This window comes from Ovis aries, chromosome 3 (genome assembly GCF_016772045.2).
Source record: "Ovis aries strain OAR_USU_Benz2616 breed Rambouillet chromosome 3, ARS-UI_Ramb_v3.0, whole genome shotgun sequence".
NCBI lineage: Eukaryota > Metazoa > Chordata > Mammalia > Artiodactyla > Bovidae > Ovis > Ovis aries.
The window spans coordinates 202532154-202557080 of NC_056056.1; the positions used below are offsets into that span (position 1 = coordinate 202532154).

Here is a 24927-nt window from a genome sequence, read left to right on the forward strand (position 1 = left end):
GTGCTTGGGTGTGTGTGTGTGTGTGTGTGTGTGTGTGTGTGTGTGTGTGTGTGTGTGTGCTGCCTTAAAGGCTTGAATGCCCTTCTGGTGCAGATGGTTTTGTTGGGAGAAACTGCTCACATGGGCAACTTTGACGAACAAATGTAAAGCAGAAACTGCGGTGGGAAAGGACACTGCTTGAGAAGCCGTGACTCTAGGGAACTGGAGGTCAGAACACTGTCAAAATGTGATGCTGATGGGAGAGCTGAGGCTGGAAAAAAAAAATGTGTCATTTTTAAGTCTGAATTTAGACTTTACTGTAGCTAAAAACTCCTGGCTATTTGTCCTCATTTGAACAATTGCAACCTGGAGGTGAGTATATGAAGCAAAGGAGAATTCAGAGAGGCAGATGGACTGACAGCATCAACATCCAGTCCTGAGGAATGACCATAAAGATCCACCCCGCCGCCCCCACCGCTGCTGTCCTACCTGCTAGATTTTTTAAATTTACTTATTTTTGGCTGACTGGGTCTTTGCTGCTGCACGCAGGCTTTCTCTAGTTGTGGTGAGCGGGAAATACTCTCTAGCTACAGTGTGCAGGTTTCTCGTTGCAGTGGCTTCTCTGGTTGCAGAGCACAGGCTCCAGGGCACGGGCTCAACAGCTCCAGGGCACGGGCTCAACAGCTGCAGTGCACAGGCTTAGCTGCGGTGCACAGGCTTAGCTGCGGTGCACAGGCGCCGAAGAATTGATGCTTTCATACTGTGGTGTTAGAGAAGACTCTTGAGAATCCCTTGGATTGCAAGGAGATCAAATCAGTCCATCCTAAAGGAAATCAGTCCTGAATATTCACTGGAAGGATTGATGCTGAAGCTGAAACTCCAATACTTTGGCCACCTGATGCAAAGAACTGACTCACTGGAAAAGACCCTGATGCTGGGAAAGATTGAGGGCAGGAGGAGAAGGGGATGACAGAGAATGAGATGGTTGGATGGTATCACCGACTTGATGGACATGAGTTTGAACAAGCTCTAGGAGTTGGTGCTGGTCAGAGAAGCCTGGCATGCTGCAGTCCATGGGGTCACAAAGAGTCGGACATGACTGAGCGAATGAACTGATGGGGCTTAGTTGCTCTGTGGCATATGCAATCTTCCCGGACCAGAGATTGAACCTGTGTCCCCTGCATTGACAGGTGGGTTCTTGACCTCTGAATCACTAATGAAGTCTCCCTACTTGATTTTTAAGGTTCTTCATTCTCCCAGCTGCTCAGGCTAAACACCTCCTCAATATCTCACAGCCCATTACACCTGTAAAATCCTGTTAGTAGTTCCTTCAAGTTCATCCAGAGCAAAACCACTCCTCACCATCCCCATAGCTTGTCTGAGCATCCATCAGTATCTCTCTCTGCATCAACTCCAGGGCCAGCTGCCTGGTCTCGCTGCATCAGCCCTTGTCCCCACCACCTGTGTTCAACAACATAGTAGCAAGGGAGACCTTTTTCATCCCTCCAGTGGTTTCTCTACTTGCTCAAAATAAAGCCAAAGTCGTTATGATGAATGATCTATGTGAACCTCACCCCCAAAACAAAGCCCACAGAAAGCTGCAGATAAGAAGAACATTTATTTGGAGGGGCCTTAAGAACATTCAGAAAATGAAGATCATGGCATCCGGTCCCATCACTTCATGGCAAATAGATGGGGAAACAGTGGAAACAGTGTCAGACTTTATTTTGGGGGGCTCCAAAATCACTGCAGATGGTGACTGCAGCCAAGAAATTAAAAGACGCTTACTCCTTGGAAGAAAAGTTATGACCAACCTAGATAGCACATTCAAAAGCAGAGACATTACTTTGCCAACAAAGGTCCATTTAGTCAAGGCTATGGTTTTTCCAGTGGTCATGTATGGATGTGAGAGTTGGACCGTGAAGAAGGCTGAGTGCCGAAGAATTGATGCTTTTGAACTGTGGTGTTGGAGAAGACTCTTGAGAGTCCCTTGGACTGCAAGGAGATCCAACCAGTCCATTCTGAAGGAGATCAGCCCTGGGATTTCTTTGGAAGGAATGATGCTAAAGCTGAAGCTCCAGTACTTTGGCTACCTCATGCGAAGAGTTGACTCATTGGAAAAGACTTTGATGCTGGGAGGGATTGGGGGCAGGAGGAGAAGGGGACGACAGAGGATGAGATGGCTGGATGGCATCACAGACTCGATGGACGTGAGTCTGAGTGAACTCCAGGTGTTGGTGACGGACAGGGAGGCCTGCTGTGCTGCGATTCGTGGGGTCGCAAAGAGTCGGACACGACTGAGTGACTGAACTGAACTAGGAACTGTAATTCAGGAAACATGACTGTTCTGGGAAAAAGAAAGAGTCAGGGGCCTATTGAGGCAAAAGCTCGCTCAGTCATGTCTGACTCTTTGTGACGTCATGCACTGTAGCCCACCAGGCTCCTCCATCCATGGGATTCTCCAGGCAAGAATACTGGAGTGGGTTGCTATTTCCTTCTCCAGGGGATCTTCCTGACCCAGGGATCGAACCCAGGTCTCCTGCATTGCAGGCAGACACTTTAACCTCTGAGCCACCAGGGAAGCCCCACAAAGCCATAGTCTGACATAAAAAAAAGAAGTATTTGTCCTGAAGGATAGGCTGTCACAGGCCATTCCAGGGGTATGGGTCTAATAAGTGGGCAGACTGTCTCAGTCGCTTTAGGGAAAGGATTGGTAAGTATCTTGAGCTTCTGGAAAATTCTGCAGATATTCTGGATGTCTGCATTGAGAAAAAGTGATCAAAAGGCCAGATTCCCATCCAGGCTGACATATATAAATCATACTCCTTTGATGGCCTCCAGCTCCATTTTATTTTTTTTTAATTTATCTATTTCAGTTGGAGGATAATTACAATATTGTGATGGCTTTTGCCATACATCAGTATGAACTGGCCGTAGGCATACATATGTCCCCATCATCCTTAAGCCCCCTCCCACAGCCCTCCCCACCCCATCCCTCCAGGTTTCCCCAGAGCACCAGCTTTGGGTGCCCTGCATCATACATCAAACTCACAGTGCTTGTCTACTTTACATATGGTAATATGTATGTTTCAATACTACTCTCTCAAATCATCCCACCCTCTCTTCCCACACTGAGTCCAAAAGTCTGTTCTTTACATCTGTGTCTCTTTTGCTGCCCCACCCCGGCTCCATTTTAGAGACCTTGATTCTGCATCATGTATACTAGAGAGCTCTCTTAGCAATACCAAGTCCATGTTTGTTTTCCTTTCACACCCACCAGGTCCCACCTGATCTGCCCTGCACCCCATCTGTGTTTGCCAGAACTCACTGGAGAAATAACCAGTATAAGACACAGATCTACATAGATCTTCCTTACAATGTGCCAGGCACTGTTCTGAGTGCTTTGTAATTATTCACCCTAGGAAGAAGACTACAAGGAAGATATTATTGTTATCCTCATTTTATAGATGATAACCTTGAAGCACAGAGAAGACAAATAACTTGTCCAAAGTCATTCAGCTCATAAGCAGTGAAGCTGGGCCTTGAACTTAGGAAGCTTGGCTCCAGGGTCCAGTCTAAGCTATTCTTGCCAATACCTTCTCCCCTTCTCCAGTTGCACTGGCCTCTTCATCTTCCTCAATGTTCTGGATACCTTCCCACCACAGGACCTTTGCACATGCTCTTCTCAGTGACATGAAAACTTCTCCCCCAGTTATCTCCTTGATTATGCCCTTATTTCTTCAGGTCTGGGTTCAAAGGTCACCTCTCCATTTGAAGTAGCACACACTGGCACACCAGTGTCTACACACACACACACACACACACACACACACACACACACACAGAGCCTGGTTTACTTTATATGTATTCGTGTAGTTATTTGGGCTTCTCTGGTGGCTCAGCAGTAAAGAATCTGCCTGCCACAGCAGGAGACGCAGGTTCAATCCCTGGGTTGGGAAGATCCCCTGGAGGGGGAAATGGCAAACCACTCCAGTATTCTTTCCTGGAAAATCCCATGGACATAGGAGCCTGAGGGGTTACAGTCCATGGAATTGCAAAGAGTCAGACACGACTTAGTGACTAAACAACAACAACAACAGGATATTTATTTATTGCCTGTCTCCCCTATTGAAATGCAAACTCCAAGAAAGCAAGGATTTTTGTCTGTTTTGCTCACTGCTACAGTTTAGAACCCCAGAGCCTACTCAGGAACATAGTAGGTATTAAATAAACATATGTTACAGATGGCCAATAGGCACATTGAAAAGATGCTCAATATTGTTAATTGTTAGAGAAGCGCAAATCAAAACTACAATGAGGTACTACCTCACACCAGTCAGAATAACCATCATCAAAAAGTCTACAATTAATAAATGCTGGTGAGGGTGTGGAGAAAAGGGAGCCTTGTTACACTGCTGGTGGGAATATAAATTAGCGCAGCCACTATGGAGGACAGTTTGAAGGTTCCTTAAAAAACTAAACACAGAGCTACTATGTGAACCAGCAATCCCACTCCAGGGCATATATCCAAAAAAGATGGAAACTCTAACTTGAAAAGATACATGCACCCCAATGTTAATAGCAACATTATTTACAAAAGCCAAGGCATGGAAGCAACCTAAGTGTCCATCAGTAGATGAATAAAGAATACGCACTATTAATATATATACACAATGGAATGCCCCTCAGCTGTAAAAGAAAACTTGAAAAACATAAGAGAAAAATTGCTATTTGCAGCAACATGGATGAGCCTAGAGATTATACTAAGTGACGTTAAGTCAGACAGAAAGTGAAGTAACTCATCTGTGTCTAAAAAATGAGAACTTATTTACAAAACAGAAACAGACCCACAGACTTAGAAAACAAATTTATACTTACCAAAGGGGAAGGTGTGGGGAGGGATAAATTAGGAGTTTGGGATTAACACATACACACAAGGACCTACTGTCAGTAGCACAGGAAACTATATTCAATATCTTATAATAACCTATAACAGAAAAGAATGTGAAGGTGAAAAGAAATATGTATGTATATACACATCTATAATCCTCTGCTGTGTATACGCAACATTGTAAATCAACTATACTTCAATTTTTTAAATAAATAAATGAACATATGTGAAATGAATTTGAGACTAAACAAATCACACCTTAAGAAGAACTGAGAATTAAAGGAGATGACTTTCACCTTGCAATTTGGAAGGAAAAACGAAAGGAGGTGATTGCCTAGGGAACTGATGTGTGTAGTGCTAATTGTATGCTGGGCTCTAAGAGGAGGCAGAGGTGAAACCATCGCTACTGTGATGAGCAGGGAGCGGGTGTCTCCACAAGGCTAGCCCGCGTCCATAGTCAACACCAGGTACAAGGTGGGGGCTCCCTCCTCCTTAAGTCGCACACTCTCCCTCTCCGAGAGTCTTGGTTACATCAGAAGACATTCTGCCAACGTCAGGCAGGAATACTAATTATTTAACCATGTAAATCTTAGTGAGATGGATCCCTATCACCTTGGCAATAAATTCTAGGCTTAATAATATAAACAACCATATTCTGATGCCTTACTGTCAGTTGTTATTTAATTTGCCTATGCTTTGCTGATATGGAAAGAACAGTCAGTCCGTATCTGTTCTAACTGCTACCTGTTTCATCATCACCATAACCAATTTCACAGAGAAAATGAAAGCCTTCCAACATGAGCTCCCCAAACTTTCCACTTCCAACCTACTAAAGTCTGTACACTACTCAGGATCAGTCTCTCTTTCCCTCTTTTTATGATGAATAATATATCCAGGCACTTGCCTCATGGTCCAGTGGCTGAGGCTCCACACTCCCAATGCAGGGGGCTCAGGTTTGATTGTTAATCAGGGAACTAGATCCCACATGCCACAACTAAGACCCGGCACAGCCAAATACATAAATATTTTTAAAAAGAAAGAAATATATATCTAACCTCTCATGTTCTGACTCACAATTGTTTTTAACTTCTCAGGAACATCTATCAGTCAACTATCTTGCTCCTGAATCTTTAACATCTTCCTTCTTCCCAGCTCCTTCCTTTCAAAATTAAAGCTCACTTCAGTGTTTCCCCATGTTAAAAAAAAAAAACTTGGCCCTATCTCTTCATCGAGCTGCTGTGTATTCTCCCTCCCCTTTTAACAACCTGTGTGGTGTCCACTTTTTACCATCCAGTCACTCCTGGGGTCTGCACCCCCAGCCTGCACTGTGACTGTTCTGGCCAAGGTCATAGGCATTCTTATTGCTACATCCAGCGGCCACTTTCCAGACCCTTTTTCTGTGAATTCTTGGCAGCATTCGTCACTGCCCATCACTCCTCTAGGAACATCCTCTTCTCTTGACTTGGCTCACCAGGTCTCTGGATTGCCCCCGCCTTGTGTCCCCATGTTCCCTCATCCTCCTTATACAGTTGTCCCCCGTCGCCTGTCCCCTTGAAGACTGGTATCCCTCAGTGTCCTGTTCTAGGGCCTCTTTTCTTGTTCTACATATACTACAGGGCAATTTCATCACTTCCAAGGTGCCAGGGACTAGCCAAAAATGCTGACGTCTTTCATATCTATTTCTCCAACCTACATCTCTCTCCTGGACACAACAGTCCTGAGCCTAATTCTCAGTCTCAGCTTTTATGGCTCAAAAACTTGATTTACCAGCACATTCAAAGCAACTTTTTCTCTTGGGGGGAGGGCAAACTAAGTTATAACTGTCATATAGTAAAGTTGCCATAGTTGAGAGGCTGCTTTCACTGCATTGATGCTACTGGTGGTATTCATCGTCAGTATTAGTATATTGTTAGTATATTCATCATCAATATTTAAGTAAAATGTCAATATTTTTAACGTGCAAGTGATATTTTTGTTGGCGTTTTACAACAATGAAATAACACACGTTAATTCCCAATGTTTCTAAAGTTTCAAATTACACTGTACTAAATATTGGGTTTTTAAAGTTCCCCTATACATTTCTAACTGATAATAAGCATTTTGAATGTTTTGACAACACATTTTAACGGCCATGCAACAGTTATTTTCCCATTAAATATTAAGATCATTTGGCATGATTTTAACTTGCATGGTCATTGCAGCAGTAGCTTAAGTAACAGCTGTAGATTACAGATAGTATATTTTCCATCAAGGAGAGACTCTTTTTTTTCCTCAGGCATTTAGGTAAGGGGCTGATCAACTTAAGTCAATCAAAAAACAAGCCAAGCCAGGGCTGTTTTATTAAGACTACAGTCTAACTTTGGTACAGTCTTGAAGTAGCTGGGTTCAGTTCTTGGTAGCAAAACCAACTCACTGGCTGGCAGGAAGGGTGGGGTGGCAGGGAGGGTGGCGGGGAAGGGGGAGAGGGGGTGGGGGAGTGGGACTGGAGTTGGTAGGAAGAGAGTTTAGCCCTTAACAATGTACACGGCACTTTTAAGTACCAGACAAGGCTCTTTTAATCCACTCAGCAGCACTGTGAGTTGACATTAAAACCCCAACTTTGCAGATATAAAAACTGAGGCCTGGGGCTTCCCCACTAGCTCGGTGGTAAAGAATTTCACCTGCCAGTGCAGGAGACATGGGTTTGATCCCTGATGCAGGAGGATCCCACATGCCCATACGACGCAACTATTGAGTCTGTGCTCTAGATCTCAGGAGCCACACCTACTGAAGCCAGCAAGCTCTGAAACATGACAAGCCACAGCAATGGGAAGCCTGTGCACGCAAGCAGAGAAAGGCCCATGCAGCGACAAAGACGAGGCACAGTCAAAAATAAACAAATAAATGTATTTTTTAAAACCTGAGGCCTGCAATCTTCTGAACAGATGTCTTCTGATTCCTAAATGTTTTTGCTGCGTGACCACATGAAGAATTAGGCCCCTTTTCACTGTACCTAGTTTAGTAACTAAAATAGATGATCAGCTCTAATATCAAGACCAACTTTGTTAATCATTCGATAATCATTATGCAACCCCTGGCTGTGGTGAGTGAGGAAAAGGCTAAAGCAAAATAGATCTTTACCCTTGAAGATCTTCATTTATAACAAAAGGACATGGCTAGGAGCAGCCCCTCTCAGGGGCTCTTGAGAGCAACATATAATTTCTTATGACTTGTAAGCTGCACACTACTTCACATTTTAATATCTCTGAATGCTGTAAAATCAACTGAACACCACTGTTAACTTGTTAGCATTTGGATTCTATGTTAATGGGATGCAAAATAACATGCCTCTTAAAATCAATGGCATCTTATAAAAGTCAAGAAAACATAAAATAATTAAGTGGCCACTTATTTTATAGCAATCAACAAATATTTGTCAAAAAGCAGATGGTGACTGCAGCCATGAAATTAAAAGACGCTTACTCCTTGGAAGGAAAGTTATGACCAACCTGGATAGCATACTGAAAAGCAGAGACATTACTTTGCCAACAAAGGTCTGTCTAGTCAAGGCTATGGTTTTCCAGCGGTCATGTATGGATGTGAGAGTTGGACTATGAAGAAAGCTGAGTGCCAAAGACTTGATGCCTATGAACTGTGGTGTTGGAGAAGACTCCTGAGGGTCCCTTGGACTGCAAGGAGATCCAGCCAGTCCATTCTGAAGGAGATCAGCCCTGGGTGTTCTTTGGAGGGAATGATGCTAAAGCTGAAACTTCAGTACTTTGGCCCCCTCATGCGAAGAGTTGACTCATTGGAAAAGACTCTGATGCTGGGAGGGACTGGGGGCAGGAGGAAAAGGGGACGACAGAGGATGAGATGGCTGGATGGCATCACCAACTCAATGGACGTGGGTTTGAGTGAACTCCGGGAGTTGGTGATGGACAGGGAGGCCCGGTGTGCTGTGATTCATGGGGTCGCAGAGTTGGACACGACTGACCAATTGAACTGAACTGAAACCTCTTTATCCACAGGTAATATAGTTAATGCTGCTGCCACTGCTAAATCATTTCAGTCGTGTCCAACTCTGTGCCACCCCATAGACAGCAGCCCACCAGGCTCCCCCGTCCCTGGGATTCTCCAGGCAAGAACACAGGAGTGGGGTGCCATTGCCTTCTCCAATAAAGTTAATATGTTACCATAAAACTGGAGACCATTAGTATCACCATTATTGATTCCCACTGCCCTGCTCAGGTTCAAGGTCTTCCATCCCAAGATACAGGCACAGCAAGAGGTTCCTCAGTTTTGGTTCAGAAAAGCCTGCACAAAGGAGGCAAACAATCAGGCTGACAATCCCAGATGACAGTGCAACCAGTGGGCAAATATGCAAAAAGCATAATTATGTTCAACTTCGGGTTTGTCCTTTGTAAAATGACTATAAAAGACTTTTAGCGGTGTGATAAGGAGAGATAATGTTTGTAAAATATTTGGTAGGGACAGCAGACACTTGATAAGTGGTAATAAAATCGGTTAGACTGTTTTGAATAGAAGTAAATCCGAAAAGCTGTGGATTTAGGAAATTAACGTAGAATCTGTGACTAAAATGGGTTGGATAAAGAAAGTGATAAGTAGAAATCTAGTTAATATGCTTTTTCAATCGTGTGCATGGAAGGTGGAAGGGCAGGGGGCAGGTGAGGGGCAAACTAGGACCTCCATTGGTGGAGATGCGGCAGTCGGGGGTCCCTAGGGGCGAGGGCTACAAAGACTGCGAACCTGGTACAGTACCTGCCTGGGTACAGAGGCTGGTGGGTGGCGGCCCCGCAAAGCACGCGAGGAATCCGGAGGGTCTGCAGCCCAAGTACCAGAGAGAGGCCGCGGAGGGGGACAGATTGGGGGTGTGGGGAGAAGGTGTTCCCCACTGCTACCTAAGTCCCGCCCTGGGGAGCATCTGTATCCAGGCAAAGAACTCAGTCAGTACTGGAGGCTTAGACTGGCAGAAACCGGTTCCCCCGCGGGATACTGGCGGGCAGCCGGGATACTGGCGGGCAGCCGGGCCGAGGCGGAGCCCGCAGTCCTTGCTACGCCTCTCCGAGCGCGTTCCGAGGGGCGGAGGCTAAGACGCCCGCCCATCTTGGCCACTCCCACTAGTGGCGCCCCGCCCTCCCGCCACCCCGATGGCGTTCTGAGGGGCGGAGCCCAGTGCGCGACGCCTATAAGGGCCACGCCCATCCTCCGCGCCCCACCCTCCCTCGCTAGACCGGGAGCTCTGCTCGCGCCTGCTGTGCCAGCCCGTTTCCCCTACCCCGCGTTTCCCCGCGCGTCCTGCGCACCGCGGCGACACCATGTTGGGCATGATCAAGAACTCGCTGTTCGGGAGCGTGGAGACTTGGCCTTGGCAGGTCCTGAGCAAAGGGGGCAAGGTAGGCCCACAGGGCTGTTGAGGACCGGAAAGGGGCCTCTGCTGGGAGGAGGGGGGACAGAGAGACAGGATGGGTTTGAGGGGAGAATCCCAGCTTAACGAGATGGGCTGCGCCTGTTGAATGCACTGGTCCATTTACACATTACAAACATTCTGAATATTCGTGTACTGCGAGGTTTTCGGTTGCAGGAAGGACTGAAAAAGTGCTTATCCTTAAGAAGCTCCCAAACCGTCCTCGGTGGAGAGCGGAGTTTAAAAGAACAAGATCCGCGCCGCTTGGAGGTACCTGTGGAAGGCCAGGAGCATCTGGCAAGGAGCAGTCCAGTTCTGCCAGTGGGTGACGGTGAGGCCTTCGCAGAGGAAGTGCCTTCAGCTGGGCCTCGGGAATATGCAGGAATGCTCAGAACCGAGAAGAGCCTGTGCAAAGGCTCAGAGCTGTGAAATGTCTTGTTGGTCAATGGAACTCCCAGAACTGGGCGCCTAGAATACAGGATGAGTGAGGCATCATCGCAGTTTTCCCCCAAATTGACATCAGTGCTCACCCAGGCAGATTGGACTGCTCCCTGAAAACCAGGAATCTGCCACTGGGTGATAAGCTCCTTGCAGACAGGTACTTTGTGCTCCTCCTGGCTGGATACTCAGCTCCCCACTCAGTGCTTTTTTTGTTAAAAAACTGTGTTGTTCCAGGTCTCTGGAACCAGGAGCTTCCCTGGGGCTCCAACTCTTGCTGGCCAGGTTACCATGGTTCTAGGTTTCACCACATGACCCAGGTATGTGAGCTCAGGTAGCAGATCACCCTCCCACCATAGCCCTGTAGGGCTCTTGCAAACCTCTGGGTTGCTTCACTCTTCCCTGATGGGCTTCTCAGCTCTTTTGCTAAGTTGTTCAGTCGTGTCTGACACTGCAACCCCGTGGACTGCAGCCCACCAACCTCTTCTTTCCATGGGATTCTCCAGACAAGAATACTGGAGTGGGTTGCCATGCAGAGGATCTTCCCTATCCAGGGCTCAAACCTGCATCTTACATGTCCTGCATTGGCAGGCTGGTTTTCTTCACCACTAGCGCCACCTGGGAAGCCCCTTTCAGCTTTTTTAGTATCTGTGAAATCAATTCCTTGAGTCAAGGTGCCTCTGTTCAAAACTCTTTTTCCTTATTAGCCGCTTATCAGTACAGGGTCACCTACCATGGATTTGTGGTCTCCAGGCATAAGTGCACCTCCCTGATAAGCATCTTTCCTCAACATTTGGTAAGAATATGGGGCCAGTTTACAGCAACATGGGTGGACCTAGAGATTACCACATTGAGTGAAGTAAGTCAGACCGAGAAGGAGAAATATTCTATGACATCCCTTATATGTGGAATCTAAAACGATACAAATGAACTTACAAAACAGAAAGAGACTCACAGACTTAGAGAACAAACATGGTTGCCTGCGAGAAGGATGAGGAGGAGGAATAGTTAGTCCCTGATGGATATGTACAGACTGCCATATTTAAAATAGATAACCAACAAGGGCCTACTGTATAGCACAGGGAACTCTGCTCAGTGTTATGTGGCAGCGTGGAGGGGAGTTTGGGGGAGAATGGATACATGTATATTGTTGGCTGAGTCCTTTCCCGTTCACCTGAAACTATCACAGTGTTGTTAATCTGCTATACCCCAATAGAAAATAAAAAGTTTAAATTAAAAAAAAAAAAAAGAATATGGGGCCACACAGGGTGTTATTAACAAGCCGAAACAAATCATTTAACCTGAATGAACCTCAGTTCGTGCAGCTTAGAAGGGGTATGAAAATATCTCCTCCATCCACTCCCAGAGTTGACAGAAATTTTATATTTGTTTGAGAAACATGAAAATGATTTATAAACTAAAACACCCTGCAAGTGTAGTGGTATTGTTATGTCAGAATTCAGCTCAACTCCACTCTCACTAGCTTCTTTGTCCTGGGTAGCTTAACCTCTCTGATGCTGATGAGGGGGGAAAATACTTCACATCTTATAAGATTGTATTGAAATTTAAATGAGACCCAATTATAAATTGTGCAACAGAATACCTACCACTTGATTGTTAACTTTCCTTTTCTTACAGGTAATTTGGGGTAAGTTACTTAACCTCTCAGGCTCAGCTGGTAGAGAATCCATCTGCAATGCAGGAGACCTGTGTTCCATCCCTGGGTTGGGAAGATCCCCTGGAGAAGGGAAAGGCTACCCACTCCAGTGTTCTGGCCTGGAGAATTCCGTGGACTGTATAGTCAGTGGGGTTGCAAAGAGCTGGACATAGCTGAGCGACTTTCACTTCACTTTGCTTAACCTCTCGAACTCTCTGAACCCTGAAATTCCTCAACTGTAAGATGAGACAGTGCCTTGTGTGACAATTAAACATTCAAAGACTCTTATAACCCTTTTAAAAAATATATACACTTTCAGGGTGTTATCATTGTAAAGAAAATGTTTTTTCTGAAATGATCTCTCCTTAGAAAGAGTCTTAAGTCAGAAACTGTTGTCCACTGTCCTGGGTCAATGGATGGAGCACATGGTATGCCCCATGTAGCTTGAGGTTAGGTTCAACCAGATGTTCAGGGCTGATTCCAGGTACCTGCTGGGGGCCCAGGCTGCTGCAGACCTTATCAGGTGCCTTCTGCCTTGCCTGGAGGGGGAGAAGGACATAGAGCTCTCTGTGTGGGTTTGGGCGGGACTTGTGGGTGCTCAGTGCAGGACTGATATTACTAACCACACTGCCTGGCTTGCAATCCTGGCTCCCCTTCTTGCCACTGTATCTTGGGCATGTTGCTTAACCTCGTGTGCTCCAGCTTCATCTGAAAATGAAGATGAGAACGCTTCACTGGGTTATTGGAGGGTTGAATGAATGGATCCACATAAAATGTTTAAAATAATACAGGACACATAGAAAGTACTCAGCTTGATCATCATTATTGTTATTCTCTTATAATGAGAAAGCTGTCTTCCAAAATCAGTGTGTATACCCACCACATCAGGTGGTGTTGGGGTCCCTTAATGGACCGGAATCTGGTGGTCCAGAGTTGACGATAAGAAAGTGAAAGAGAGAGAGCCAGAGGGAGGGAGAGAGAGAAAGAGAGAGGAAGAAAGAAAGACACGGGGACCCAAACTCTGATGGAGCAAAGATGCTTTAATGATCTTTCTGTGAGTATATATAGGCTGTTGTTCAAGAAATTTCTTTCGACAATGATAAAGATCAGAAAACTAAACGTATAGCAACCATTACCAAGGGAATAAGAGATTAATAATGGTTACAAGGTCAGGAGACAATCCATATCTCAAGAAAGGGGATAGAGACTAAGCAGTTTTGTTGTAAAGAGAATGTTTACTGAAGGAGATTCAAGCCTGTCTCACATAATGACCTCAGTCCTGGGAGCAGCTTTCTGTTCCACTAGTTTCTGACAATGGAAACTGATAGGGAACAGAGGATTTATGAGAAACAGCACGTAGGAATCCTCCTGTTAAACATTCCCTGACAATTCCCCCTTATTTATTTATAATATTTCTAAAAAGGGTTCTGACCATTAGAGTTTGTTTAGTTTTAACAATTTTTGCATGAAGGCAATGGTAGACGACAAATATAATTGTTAAGACAATCACCAAAATTACAGTTCTAGACCCGATGTGTGAGCAATGCTTTGAAACCATCCATGTGGGTCTAGCCCAGATAATTGATCAGCTAGTTCAGCTAAAGTTTTCAAATTAGTGAAAGAGGGCAGATTTTTAGAAAAGGTTTCAAAGATTTCTTTTTTTAATAATTGTACATTCAGAGAGACATTATCATGTATGTTTTGTAAATGAAATTTGATTTGTTCCCAGTTGTAGGCCCTATTATTGAATTGAACAGGAGTAACACAAAATTGAGTAGAATTCCAGTCACATTTTAGCATCACCTGTTTTTGTACATCTATTAATTGATCTCTAACCCATTTGATGGCTGTTTTTAGTTCCTGTATTTCATCTTGAATGTCCTCATCTATCTGAGCCTACTGCTAAGTCACTTCAGTCGTGTCCGACTCTGTATGACTCCATAGACGGCAGCCCACCAGGCTCCCCCATCCGTGGGATTCTCCAGGCAAGAACACTGGAGTGGGTTGCCATTTCCATCCCCAATGCATGCAAGTAAAAAGTGAAAGGGAGGTCGCTCAGTCGTGTCCAACTCTTTGCGACCCCACGGACTGCAGCCTACCAGGCTCCTGTGTCCATGGGATTTGCCAGGCAAGAGTACTGGCGTGGGGTGCCATCGTCTTCTCCGATCTGAGCCTCAGTGGCCCACATATGAGGGCCACTTATATGAGCATCTTTAGTCCAATTTTGGATAAAATTATGTGTTTGAATTGAGGTTTGTAAAGTAACACCAGTGACGGCAGCAGTGGTGCAAATGACTATTAATCCCAAAATGCCAAAAATCAGCCATCCAATGAATCGCTTAGATCGCCAGAGCAATTTAGTAAGTAACCAGGAAGCAAGTCCAGCCATGGGATCTTCCCAGGCTTCCCAGGGCCGCTGGGGATTTATTGGTAACCACAGATTATGTCGAGATTAAAGAATCAAAAGGGACTCATTTCTTAAGGAAACAGAAGAGTTAAGACAAGGATATAATTTGCAATTTATACAAGTTACAGAATATAAAGTCTTATTGAATTGTAAATTTTGTATAGCTGCAACAAAAGGGAGTGGAACACAGGCTTGTATGAAATATGATTGATTATAGCAAAAGAAATAATTACTATGACTATGATTGGTCCCTGCGAAATGTCCAGTCTAAGTCCCAAGTCCTTCAGTGCTCTCAGCAAGTTTCCAGATGTCCCATTGTTTAGGCCCAGTCTGTTTATCGAGGACAATTTGAGGGCGAAAAGGTGTCATTTCGCCATCAAGCCAGCCAAGGAGTCCTTTTCATGGAAGTGTTTCATTGAACTATTGGTAATCTTCTATGCTACTTGAGTAGCATAGTCGCACATAGTGCTGTTAATACCATCTGAGCAGTTCAGTTCAGTTCAGTCACTCAGTCGTGTCCGACTCTTTGCGACCCCATGAATCGCAGCATGCCAGGCCTCCATGTCCATCACCAACTCCCGAAGTTCACCCAGACTCACATCCATCGAGTCTGTGATGCCATCCAGCCATCTCATCCTCTGTCGTCCCCTTCTTCTCCTGCCCCCAATCCCTCCCAGCATCAAAGTCTTTTCCAATGAGTCAACTCTTCGCATGAGGTGCCCAAAGTACTGGAGTTTCAGCTTTAGCATCATTCCCTCCAAAGAAATCCCAGGGCTGATCTCCTTCAGAATGGACTGGTTTGATCTCCTTGCAGTCCAAGGGACTCTCAAGAGTCTTCTCCAACACCACAGTTCAAAAGCATCAATTCTTCAGCGCTCAGCCTTCTTCACAGTCCAACTCTCACATCCATACATGACCACAGGAAAAACCATAGCCTTGTCTAGACGGACCTTAGTCGGCAAAGTAATGTCTCTGCTTTTGAATATGCTATCTAGGTTGGTCATAACTTTTCTTCCAAGGAGTAGGCGTCTTTTAATTTCATGGCTGCAGTCACCATCTGCAGTGATTTTGGAGCCCCCCAAAATAAAGTCTGACACTGTTTCCACTGTTTCCCATCTATTTCCCATGAAGTGATGGGACCGGATGCCGTGATCTTTGTTTTCTGAATGTTGAGCTTTAAGCCAACTTTTTCACTCTCCTCTTTCACTTTCATCAAGAGGCTTTTAGCTCCTCTTCACTTTCTGCCATAAGGGTGGTGTCATCTGCATATCTGAGGTTCTTGATACTTCTCCTGGCAATCTTGATTCCAGCTTGTGTTTCTTCCTTCCAGTCCAGCGTTTCTCATGATGTACTCTGCATATAAGTTAAATAAGCAGGGTGACAATATACAGCCTTGACGTACTCCTTTTCCTATCTGGAACCCATCTGTTGTTCCATGTCCAGTTCTAACTGTTGCTTCCTGACCTGCATATAGGTTTCTCAAGAGGCAGGTCAGGTGGTCTGGTATTCCCATCTCTTTCAGAATTTTCCACAGTTTATTGTGATCCACACAGTCAAAGCCTTTGGCATAGTTAATAAAGCAGAAATCGATGTTTTTCTGGAACTCTCTTGGTTTTTCCATGATCCAGCGGATGTTGGCAATTTGATCTCTGGTTCCTCTGCCTTTTCTAAAACCAGCTTGAACATCTGGAAGTTCATGGTTCACGTATTGCTGAAGCCTGTCTTGGAGAATTTTGAGCATTACTTTATTAGCGTGTGAAATGAGTGCAATTGTGCGATAGTTTGAGCACTCTTTGGCATTGCCTTTCTTTGGGATTGGAATGAAAACTGACCTTTTCCAGTCCTGTGGCCACTGCTGAGTTTTCCAAATCTGCTGGCATATTGAGTGCAGCACTTTCACAGCATCATCTTTCAGGATTTGAAATAGCTCAACTGGAATTCCATCACCTCCCCTAGTTTTGTTTGTAGTGATACTTCCTAAGGCCCACTTGACTTCACATTCCAGGATGTCTGGCTCTAGATGAGTGATCACACCATCGTGACTATCCGGGTCATGAAGATCCTTTTGTACAGTTCTTCTGTATATTCTTGCCATCCATTCTTAATATCCTCTGCTTCTGTTAGGTCCATACCATTTCTGTCCTTTATCGAGCCCATCTTTGCATGAAATGTTCCCTTGGTATCTCTAATTTTCTTGAAGAGATCTCTAGTGTTTCCCATTCTGTTGTTTTCCTCTATTTCTTTGCATTGATCGCTGAGGAAGGCTTTCTTATCTCTTCTTGCTATTCTTTGGAACTCTGCATTCAGATGCTTATATCTTTCCTTTTCTCCTTTTTTTCGCTTCTCTTCTTTCCACAGCTATTTGTAAGGCCTCCCCAGACAGCCATTTTGCTTTTTTGCATTTCTTTTCCATGGGGATGGTCTTGATCCCTGTCTCCTGTACAATGTCACAAACCTCCGTCCATAGTTCATCGGGCACTGTATCTATTAGATCTAGGCCCTTGAATCTATTTCTCACTTCCACTGTATAATCATAGGGATTTGATTTAGGTCATACCTGAATGGTCTAGTGGTTTTCCCTGCCTTCTTCAATTTCAGTCTGAATTTTTAGATACCCACATACCATGGGGTCCCCAATGAACAATGGTGTAATTGGCCATAAACATTAATTTCTCTGATTTAGCTTGACATTTATCTCAATAAACAGGAGTATATTTAAAGTCTTTATAAGTAAACCCCTTACATTTTAACTTTTGTCCTTTTCCTAGAGTTTTGGTAGTATTGACATGGTTTTTATAAAAGGATAGGGCCGTAAACAGTCCAAGCAATTGTGTGGAAGTTCCTTTTTTGGAGGCAGGACGAAAGCCCATGTTTGTGATTAACATTAATACATAATTTTATTGGGCCCATGCATAAAGGAAGGATTTCATAGCCTAGAGAAATGTTAATTAGTCTTCCTTCTTCCTCAGGATGAGAGGGCTCCTCCAAGCTCCAAGGAGGCGGCATATGCATTGAGTCATTAGTGGATACGATTGGTCCTATGTCTGTCCATTCTATAACCTATAATAAAAGGGGGGGTTAGATATATAAGCCCAATAAGTGTGATCAATCAAGTCAGCCTGAGCGGGGGAAGCAAAAGCAAGCATAGTGACAAAAATATTTTCAGGATTCCGAGGCATTCCCTGTTGAGAAATCAGATTTTCAGCTTGATTAGGAAGGGGTTTTAGTCTGTCCCCAAGTAGGGAGATCATGAGGTCGATGACGTCTAGTGTGGCATTTTTGGGAAACTTTAATTTTTTTATGTTTTTCCTTTTTTTAAAATTTCACTTTACAATACTGTATTGGTTTTGCCACACATCAGGATGAATCCGCCACGGGTGTATACGTGTTCCCAATCCTGAACGCCCCTCCCACCTCCCTCCCCATACCATCTCTCTGGGTCATCCCAGTGCACCAGCCCCAGGCATCCTGAAAGTGAAAGTGAAGTAGCTCAGTCCTGTCTCTTTGCAACCCCGTGGACTGTAGCTTACCAGACCCCTCCCTCCATGGGATTCTCCAGGCAAGAATACTGGAGTGGGTTGCCATTTCCTTTCCTGCATCAAACCTAGACTGGCGATTCATTTCTTATATGACATTATACCTGTTTCAATGCCATTCTTTTAAAGCCACCATGGCTTGTATTGGAATTTCTTCCTCTTGGGTTTTTGTTGTTTCGCCTCTAGTTTGAATGCTGGGGGCTCCCTTAGTTGAATCTTCTGAAGAGGAAGCCATGTGAGTTTGTTGGATCCGTCTGGAGAAATAGAAGCATACCCTTTTCCCTGTAAGATTAGTTTCTTAGATTTCCATTGATTAGTTAACCCGTCTTGATACCAAATGGGCAAAGGAAGGGAGGTGTCCTTCAATGTCTCGAAATATTTTTCTGCTTTTGTCAAAATTCCTCCTTGTGGTACATTTAAAAAATTTAAAACAAATAAAGCTATATTAACAATAGTTATAGAAAGAAAGGAAAGCAATAATGGTGAAAACATTCCTAGGAAATATTTCATTCCCCAAAAAAAAAGTCATCTAGAGATCTGTTTGAGGACTGGTATTTGGCTGTGGTTTTGAAGTAATGAGTCGATTTTCTCCTCATTCAGTATATACACTTTTCCTGATATGAAAAGAAATGGGATCTGACTGTGTTTTGAGTGGTTTGTGTTATTTGGGGTAAAGGATTAGGAGCAAACACTCAAACATTTTTCCTAAGTGAAGTTACTGAAAAGCTGATGCAGAACAGCTTGACAAATGAAACGCTGCTCACATCCAAATACCTGACCGTGTCCCCGGAAAAGAAAGGCAGCCTGGCAGCTGCTGAATCTCTCTGTTCAGTGTGTCAAGGAAGATGATTATACTTTCAAGACAGACATGAAAAGAAGGTGAATATTTTGCACGTTCATACTCTCAGGAACAAATAACTTATTTGGCAAATGGTGTATTTTTCATGTTGTTTTTGTTTTGTATTGTGAAACAGGCACTGAAGTTGATGTTATTTTAAGAATCTTACAGACTGGAAATAGAAATAAAGCTATATTAACAATAGTTATAGGCTTAAAGAATATATTGTGTTGGAATCTAGTAAAGTTTCCTCTGGATAAGGAAGATAAAAGTATTCCTGTGTATTCCCTTTATTTAATTTTTTATTTGTAGTTTTAGTGTGTAATGTGTTTGTTTAATTATGTCTTGTGTTTGTGGATTATAAGGAATGTTTATAATCTGTTTAATAGAGAATGAATATAAAAATTGTTTGAATCGTTTATAAATATAGGCAGGGCCATTGTCTGTTTTTATAGAATTAGGTGTTCTCATTATTGTAAAGTAAGCTATCAGGTGGGTTATAACATGTCCTGTAGTTTCACCTCGGAGAGGTGTGGCCCCTATAAAAGAAGAATTTGTATCGATCAAGACCATGTAAGAAGGAAGAGGAAGAAAGTTCAGGGTAATGAGTTACATCCATTTGCCATACAATTTTCTTTCATTTGTCATAAACCTTTTTTATATTTTTGTATTCATCATTTTATTTGCCATTTCTTATATCTTTTTATTAAAAGCATATATCTTACTTTTCTTTAGCAACTATGAAGTGTCTTGTATGTTAGCATTTTATAGATTTGTGAATATATTTATTATATTATACATTATATATATTTATTTTTATATAAATATGTTTATATTTATTTATTAATAGTTTAAAATCTCTAGTTTTTCTGTAAAAAAAACTTTTTATAAGAGGAAGTTAATGTTCAGTAATGCTTTAAAATCTTACTTTATTTGGAAATGACCTAGCTATTTAATAAACTTTTATCATTTAGTTTATCATTTCTAAAATATAATTATTTTTAATAGAGTTTATCTAAAAGTTTTATCTTATTAATGTATTTACATATATATAAAGAGTTACCTTTTGTTGACAAATTTAGTTTACCTTAAACCTAGGCGTAATAAAAGTATTACATAATGTTGATGACTTAAGACATGTCTTATTTAGATTAGCAAACAATTATATTTAAATTATATTTGTATTTAAATAAACATATTTAATACTGAATATTTTTCAGTTCACATGAACTTGAATTTAAATAGAGCTCATTAATTTCATATTATCCAAAAACAAAGACATATAGTGAGACATAGATAATTTTAGATAGACAGGCATAGTTTTCTGCTTGAATTTTAAAATATCCTTTTTTATTTTTTGAGTTCCACCAATTTGTTTATGGCTGGAGTCCTAGATAGAGTGGGCTCTGTATCCCAAGGACATGATAAGAGTTAACTTTAGGTTTTTTCTTAGGCCTGTTTTTGTTTCCCAGGCAGAATTGGAGTTCCAAAAAAGTATTTTAACAAGTTAACCTTTTCCTAACTGCATGTGTAAGAAGAACCAGTTTTGCAGTTTCAAAAAAGATCTTATTTTAATCAGTTTTCTCTGGAGTCTAAAGAATATCATGGCCACTCAGTGTCAAAAATACCATTTCTCCTGTTTGCAGTTACAGTATATTATTAATGATACATTGCATGAGGGAATTGCTGTCACATTGGATGTTAAGTCTTGGCTACAAAATTCTGGCAAATAGTAGGACTGTTAAGCATACCTGAGGTAACACAGTCTATTGAACTCTTTTATGAGGCCTGATATGATTAGGATAAGGAAGAGAGAAAGTGAATCTCTCCCGGTCTAAAGGGTATAAAGGTATATTAAAAAGCAATCTTGTAAATCAGTAATAATAATGTGCCAATTTTGAGGAACAGTAGAAGGTGGTGGGATCCCTGGTTGTAATGCACCCATAGGTTTCATAGATGGATTAAGTTTTCTAAGGTCTGTTAAGAGATGCCGTTTGTTAGATTTCTTTTTTATGACAAAAATAGGAGAATTCCAAGGAGAGCAAGATTCCTCAATATGTTTTAATTCTAATTGTGTGTCTATAACCAGGAATGCTGAAGAAGCTGAAGTTGAACAGTTCAGTGAAGACCTACAAGACCTTTTAGAACTAACACCCAAAAAAGATGTTCTTTTCATTATAGGGGACTGGAATGCAAACCTAGGAAGTCAAGAAACACCTGGGGTAACAGGCAAATTTGGCCTTGGAATACAGAATGAAGCAGGGCAAAGGTTAATAGAGTTTTGCCAAGAGAACGCACTAGTCATAGCAAACACCCTCTTCTAACAACACAAGAGAAGAATCTACACATGGACATCACCAGATGGTCAACATCGAAATCAGATTAATTATATTCTCTGCACCCAAAGATGGAGAAGCTCTATACAGTCAGCAAAAACAAGACCGGGAGCTGACTGTGCTCAGATCATGAACACCTTATTGCCAAATTCAGACTTAAATTGAAGAAAATAGGGAAAACCACTAGACCATTCAGGTATGACCTAAATCAAATCCCTATGATTATACAGTGGAAGTGAGAAATAGATTTAAGGGACTAGATCTGATAGATAGAGTGCCTGATGAACTATGGACAGAGGTTTGTGACATTGCATAGGAGACAGGGATCAAGACCATCCCCATGGAAAAGAAATGCAAAAAAGCAAAATGGCTGTCTGGGGAGGCCTTACAAATAGCTGTGAAAAGAAGAGAAGTGAAAAGCAAAGGAGAAAAGGAAAGATATAAGCATCTGAATGCAGAGTTCCAAAGAATAGCAAGGAGAGATAAGAAAGCCTTCCACAGCCATCAATGCAAAGAAAGAGAGGAAAACAATCAAATGGGAAAGATTAGAGATACCAAGGGAACATTTCACACAAAGATGGGCTCCATAAAGGACAGAAATGGTATGGACCTAACAGAAGCAGAGGATATTAAGAAGAGGTGGCAAGAATACACAGAAGAACTGTACAAAAAGATCTTCATGACCCAGATAATCACAATGGTGTGATCACTCACCTAGAGCCAGACATCCTGGAATGTGAAGTCAAGTGAGCCTTAGAAAGCATCACTACGAACAAAGCTAGTGGAGGTGATGGCATTCCAGTTGAGCTATTTCAAATCCTGAAAGATGATGCCATGAAAGTGCTGCACTCAATATGCCAGCAAATTTGGAAAACTCAGCAGTGGCCACAGGACTGGAAAAGGTCAGTTTTCATTCGAATCCCAAAGAAAGGCAACGCCAAAGAATGCTCAGACTACCACACAATTGCACTCATCTCACATGCTAGTAAAGTAATGCTCAAAATTCTCCAAGCCAGGCTTCAGCAATATGTGAACCATGAACTTCCAGATGTTCAAGCTGGTTTTAGAAAAGGCAGAGGAGCCAGAGATCAAATTGCCAACATCCGCTGGATCATGGAAAAACCAAGAGAGTTCCAGAAAACATCGATTTCTGCTTTATTGACTATGCCAAAGGCTTTGACTGTGTGGATCACAATAAACTGTGGAAAATTCTGAAAGAGATGGGAATACCAGACCACCTGACCTGCCTCTTGAGAAACCTGTATGCAGGTCAGGAAGCAACAGTTAGAACTAGACATGGAACAACAGACTGGTTCCAGATAGGAAAAGGAGTACGTCAAGGTTGTATATTGTCACCCTGCTTATTTAACTTATATGCAGAGTACATCATGAGAAACACTGAGCTGGAAGAAGCACAAGCTGGAATCAAGATAGCCGGGAGAAATATCAATAACCTCAGATATGCAGATGACACCATCCTTATGGCAGAAAGTGAAGAGGAACTAAAGAGCCTCTTGATGAAACTGAAAGAGGAGAGTGAAAAATTTGGCTTAAAGCTCAACATTCAGAAAACAAAGATCATAGCATCTGGTCCCATCACTTCATGGGCAATAGATGGAGAAACAGTGGAAACAGTGTCAGACTTTATTTTGGGGGGCTCCAAAATCACTGCAGATGGTGATTGCAACCATGAAATTAAAAGACACTTACTCCTTGGAAGGAAAGTTATCACCAACCTAGACAGCATATTGAAAAGCAGAGACATTACTTTGCCGACTAAGGTCCATCTAGTCAAGGCTATGGTTTTTCCTGTGGTCATGTATGGATGTGAGAGTTGGACTGTGAAGAAAGCTGATCACCAAAGAATTGATGCTTTTGAACTGTGGTGTTGGAGAGACTCTTGAGAGTCCCATGGACTGCAAGGAGATCCAACCAGTCCATCCCAAAGGAGATCTTTCCTGGGTGTTCTTTGGAAGAACTGATGCCAAAGCTGAAAATCCAATACTTTGACCACCTCATGCAAAGAGTTGACTCATTGGAAAAAGACTCTGATGCTGGGAAGGATTGGGGGCAGGAGGAGAAGGGGACAACAGATGATGAGATGGCTGGATGGCATCACTGACTTGATGGATGTGAGTTTGAGTGAACTCCGGAAGTTGGTGATAGACAGGGAGGCCTGGTGTGCTGCAATTCATGGGGTCACAAAGAGTCAGACACGACTGAGCGACTGAACTGAACTGAACTGATTCAGATACCAGTGATGTCCATAAGGATTTTTTGATCTGTATTGCCGAATCTGCCTGTCCGTACATTATTAGAGAAATTAATAGAAATGTAAGGTAAAAGAAATAATTGAGCAATTTTGTCCCCGTTTTTGAATTGTCATAGAATCTGCGATGACATCTTAATTTGAATCTCTCCTTTATAATCTGAATCAATTATTCCAGGGTGAATAGTAATTCCTTTAGAAGTCAAACTAGACTGGCCAAGTAAAAGACCGAAGGTTTGTGGGGGCAGGGGTCCAAAAAGTCCAGTAGGTATTTTAGAAGGGACTGCTGGAGGGTAAAGGAAAAAATCATTTAAGGCTGGTATATTGACAGCAGGGAAAAGATACAGTTTGCCCCTGGTTTTTGTTGAAGAGGACCCGGGGGTGGGGCGTCCCCCGCTTGAAGTTTCCTGGAATAGGTTTTCTTTCAATATCAAATTTAGATTTACAGTCTTTGGCCCAATGCATTCCACTATGGCAGCAAGGGCAAATTTTTGTAGGTTTTTTATTAGCCTTCTTAGGGCCGTCCCTTTTTAAATTGTATTTATCTCCACACTTAAAGCATCTTTCATTTTCCTTTCTAAAGGTAGCAGCCATTGTCTCAGCTAGCATTTGCATCTTTTGAGTTTCTGATCTTAGATTGCAATAAGCCTTCAAATAATCAGTAGTAGTCCCAGTCTCATGAATCGGAAAGATAGCTTTTTGACATTACTGATTTGTATTTTCATAAGCAAGTAATTTCTCTAGCTGTTTTTTGGTTTCTTCTCCAATTACAATATGGGAAATAGCAGTTTCTAATCTAGCTAAAAAATCAGCATAACTTTCATTAAGTCCTGGTAATATTTTAGTGTAGCTACCTGTAGGCTCTTCTTGAGGAGTAATTCGATCCCAAGCTTCAAAGGCTACTGTTTTTCATTGTTCATGCAATAAGGGAGGCCATTGTGTTTGAGCTTCTATGGTATCAAATTGTCTGGTGCCAGTTAACATTTCAAAAATAATTTGGTTTTGGGGACTGCCAGCTCGAGCATTGCCAGTTTTGCCAGTTTTATTGTCAAAAAACATCTTAGGAGAGTCGTTATTAGAATCATTAGGGTCTAACAAAGGAAGACTTCTGGATTCGTGCCTGCTGGCAGAGGAGGAGCATTTGGAGCAGCCGGGACAGGGCTAGTAGGAAA

At 42.7% G+C, this 24927-nt stretch overlaps 1 protein-coding gene across 1 annotated transcript in view; it reads left to right on the forward strand.

Annotated features, from left to right (window-relative positions):
* The first annotated feature begins 10094 nt into the window (after positions 1 to 10094).
* HEBP1 (heme binding protein 1) overlaps positions 10095 to 24927 on the forward strand; it is a 37912-nt gene continuing 23079 nt past the window's right edge. Inside the window, exon 1 of the mRNA XM_004006844.6 lies at positions 10095 to 10263. Within this exon, the coding sequence (XP_004006893.1) occupies positions 10186 to 10263 (78 nt within the window). The 5' untranslated portion in view covers positions 10095 to 10185. The remainder of the gene's footprint in view (positions 10264 to 24927) is intronic.